This window comes from Chelonoidis abingdonii, chromosome 1 (genome assembly GCF_003597395.2).
Source record: "Chelonoidis abingdonii isolate Lonesome George chromosome 1, CheloAbing_2.0, whole genome shotgun sequence".
Lineage (NCBI taxonomy): Eukaryota > Metazoa > Chordata > Testudines > Testudinidae > Chelonoidis > Chelonoidis abingdonii.
Genome location: NC_133769.1, coordinates 156,581,948 through 156,585,936, shown reverse-complemented (window position 1 = coordinate 156,585,936; position 3,989 = coordinate 156,581,948). Strand labels below are relative to the sequence as shown.

The 3,989-nt window shown below is 41.2% G+C and overlaps 1 protein-coding gene across 1 annotated transcript in view; it reads right to left on the bottom strand.

Moving 5' to 3' along the window:
• Positions 1 to 541: 541 nt before the first annotated feature.
• Positions 542 to 3,989, bottom strand: part of POLQ (DNA polymerase theta) — a 189,800-nt gene continuing 186,352 nt past the window's right edge. The window contains exon 30 of the mRNA XM_032773589.2: positions 542 to 1,215. Coding sequence (XP_032629480.2) covers positions 1,102 to 1,215 — 114 coding nt within the window. The 3' untranslated portion in view covers positions 542 to 1,101. The remainder of the gene's footprint in view (positions 1,216 to 3,989) is intronic.

Sequence of the window (3,989 nt, the reverse complement as noted above, 5' to 3'; positions counted from 1 at the left end):
TTTATGAGGCTAAGCAACAGGCACTGAAGTGAAGATGTTATCACAGACGTGAAAGGTGAATCTAGACAATCTCCCACCCAGGCTGACCAGTAGTAATTGTACCAAAGTAAGGGAAAGATTGGTATCTAAGGCTAAGTCATTTACAGCAAGAAGTCAGCTACTGTATAAATGACTCAACAACATGACAGACCCCAAAATGCATGTACTGGGAGAGTTGCTTCTTCTGGTCACCCAACTCCAGATTTTCCCCAGGTAAGGTTTTTATTTTTATTTTTTTTATTTTTTATTTGTTTTAAATTGAGCATTGCAGGTTTTCAAGGATGTGTTGTTTTTATTCAAAAACAACATTACTCTCCGAGGGTCAATTCTAAGATGAACGGCATGGAGGCAACAGAGATACAACAAACCATTAATTTTCTTAAAACATTAAGGCCCTAGCATGCAAACAGTGTTCCTTCCAGCAAAGAGAATTCTCTGCTCTGGCACACCACAAGGCAAGGCTCTACTCATAAAACACAACCTGTTTATAAAATCTTCTCCACACTTTAATACCATCTCCAAAAATATTGGCATCACATGAGGCTCACAGCAGGGCTCCAAGTGTTGAACATATACAAAGTTTGTCATTAAATACAAATACAGTGGCATCCTATTTCTTCTCCTGTACACAGCTCTGCAGGAACACTTCCTGCGCGATTCATGTTTTATTGTATTAAAAAGTCCATTTAATTTCAGATGCAGTAAATTCATTAGGTTTGGGTTTTTTAAAATCTATAGCCTCAATTTACATATTTTAACAAGAATTCATTTAAATATTAGCATTTAGAAATTAATAAATGTAAACTGTAAACACTCCTTGCTGAGCTATATGACCTCACAGAGAAGTCTACCTGGGGAATTCATACAAGGCTTTCAAAACACATTTAAGAAGCCAGTCTGTAAAATGCTTAGTAAAAAGAAAAGCACCAATTAGCTACCAACTTGCTGGCTTTACTAAGAAGTGTGCAGTTAATAATGTCTCCACCTGTGTAAATTGGCACCTGCCTCGTAGAGTCCATGGAGCATGAAGTTTCATCCCTGTGAGAGGGTCTTGTTTCATGCTCACAATTCCAGCTCCTGCAGGTCTCCCCAGCTAGGCCCAATTTTCACTTTAACATTCAGCTTTACTGAGAGTTTTATGGCATTTTCCATCTCAAATTTGACAATCTGAGCTACCTGCAAGGAAACAAACAAGGTTAGAATTTTCAATGCACTGTTGAGGGACCTGGAACCACACACTTCAGATGCTCCATTTCATCATCATTAGTTTGGCAGGTCAGGGGCTTTGAGCTCTCCACTGTGTTTGGATAGATTCTCCATTGACAGGAGTCTGACTGAATGTTTCAAGTACGATTAAGATATATGAAAGGAGAGACTCAGGAAAGTATTAATACACATGCAAACGAGAGAGGTTAAAGCAAATCATATGAGGCGCTACATAAAAGGAGACACACAAAGCAAGGATACCCAGGAATAAAGAGCTCATTGTGTCAGTACAAGAGGTACTCTACAAGAGACAGTTATAAGCAATTGGAAAAACAATAATTTTACCAAAATCGTCCCAATGGAATGTCATAATACCCATGATCACAATAAATACATAATCACACAGATATGTAACATACTGAAAGAGGTATTACAACATACTATACTGTACCCACTGTACAAATGTCAACTTTTTCTTCTAAAAATCTACGCCAGCCATAGTTCTTCCTAAATTCTTCCCCACTTGCCTGATTGATCTCCCCAATGTAAGTTTTTTAAGTTTTCAGACTCAAATGGACCAGTGATCATAAATGAAGCAAGGAGCGCGTCTAGACACACACTCTCGGCACGAGACTTCTGGCACTGACGGAACAGCACAGCTAGCCACGTTCCTTTTCCAGGCAATAAAAACAGTGAGTAAGTTTGCCTGTGATAAATATTTTGTGATTGCATCTGGGACACTTTTCAAAGCTGCTTCTTTGGTGACATCCCTGAGAGACATACTGGGCTGTACGACTGTCTCTCCAGGGAAGTAGTGAAAGCAGTATCCCTTGGGACTTTTAAAGGGTTTGACAAAACAGAGGAGTGTCCTGGGAGGAGCAATCCTGCATTAACCCTAGGAAGAGGAACCAGATTGGATCTGATCAGCAAATTCTAAAACCCTGACAACTCCTAGTGCCTCTGGAGGGGAAGTGGAGCAAAGGTCAGCCCTGCTTACACATCAGCACTGACTACATGCATTACAAGTAAGGAATCTGCTTCAGTTTAGGAGAGAGTGTGACAACAGATTCTCATTTTTGGAGAACGAAACCTTCCAAGGATGTCTCTTTAGCCCAGCAGATCATCTCATGGACACCTTCCCTCCCATTTGCCATCATACAACATATAACGATTGCTTTCATGGAATAGCATCATTAGGAAACTATTCATTTATACATGTAATTAGCAGCCATGGATGCCCTGATGACATTTATGCTATCAGCATACTCTGAACCCTGCCCTTTCTGAATGGTGAGGGAGAGTAGAGAATATTTGGTACTCCCATTTAGCAGATAGTCAGCACCTCCTTTGATACAGGGAACCTGCCACAAAAATTGAAGCATGCAATAATCCAGCCAGGACTAAAGAAACTTTTCACCACATTTTCAATCTCCCTTTTCTAAGCAAGCTAATTGAGAAGATAGTTAATCACAGTATTCAGTGTCACCTATAGGGATCCATACCCTGGCCCTGGATCCCTCTCAGTCAGGCTTCAGGACAGGACACCACTGGTGGCTCTGGTGAGAATTCTCTCTTGTCCATACTCACCAGATGGACCTCTACAGCATTTGATTCTTTTGATCACCAAATATTTCTGTTCTGCCTCCAAGAGGCTGCAAGAGGGAAGGGGAAACACTGTCAAAACTCCTGGAGAGTTTTGACAGGGGTATCACTGTCAAAACTCCTGGAGAGAAATTAACTACAAGTACTGAACCCAAGTCAGGTCTGCTCAGGTAATCACAAATGACTGCATCCCAGGACCTGGTTAGTGAGTGGGAGAATGGCTTGATTCCATGCCAAGTCAAGTGTTGGCTAGAGGCCAGAAGGGGTGCATCTGAAGAGACAAGGAGAGTGGTCAGAGGTGCAGTATGTCTGGTAACTGTGACAGACTGCATGGGCTCCACACTGACTACAGAGTCCAATTCATGGTCTCTGTCCTGATATTCAAAGTCCTCCCCAGTTTTGGTCCTAGATGCCTGAGAGATTGCCTCTCCCACTGACCATGACCTCCAATTACCGCTATGTTCCAGCAAAATGATGAAGCTGTCAAGCACCGTGGAAATCTCATGAGCACAGGAGACAAAACTTCCACAGGCACTGAACTTAATCTAGAGAGCTTGCCATTTGCAGAACTGAGTTCTTCTTGCTCTCACATGCACAAACAACAACCCGATAAATGAATCACATGTTTCCCTACAGACTGGGAAGGGGAAAAGAGAAAGCAAGAGATTATCATTGCTTCTATTCTGAAATGTTTGGAAGGTGCTCAGATACTATGGTGACTAGGGAAATAGGTTAGACAGATATTTTTAGTTGTTTTTGAATGCACTTTAGCAGCTGGAAATAAATTGTAGCTAACATTATGCATGTAACCAGGTTAACTCTCCACAGACCAGAACTGCTGTAGCAGCCAAAAAACAATGTTTTACATAATGCTAAAACCTTTACATGAGGCACCAGTAGAGAAGAGAAACTTTTCGCTGATCCAATCTGGAAACTAAAACATTCCACGTTTTTCTAAAAAATATGCTCTAGTGCAGAGGTCAGCAACCTTTCAGAAGTGGTGTGCCGAGTCTTCATTTATTCACTCTAATGTAAGGTTTCGCATGCCTGTCATAAACAGATAGCTAAGGGTTACTGTTTCTTTTACCTGTAAAGGGTTAACAAAGGGAACCAAACACCTGACAAGAGGACCAATCAGGAAA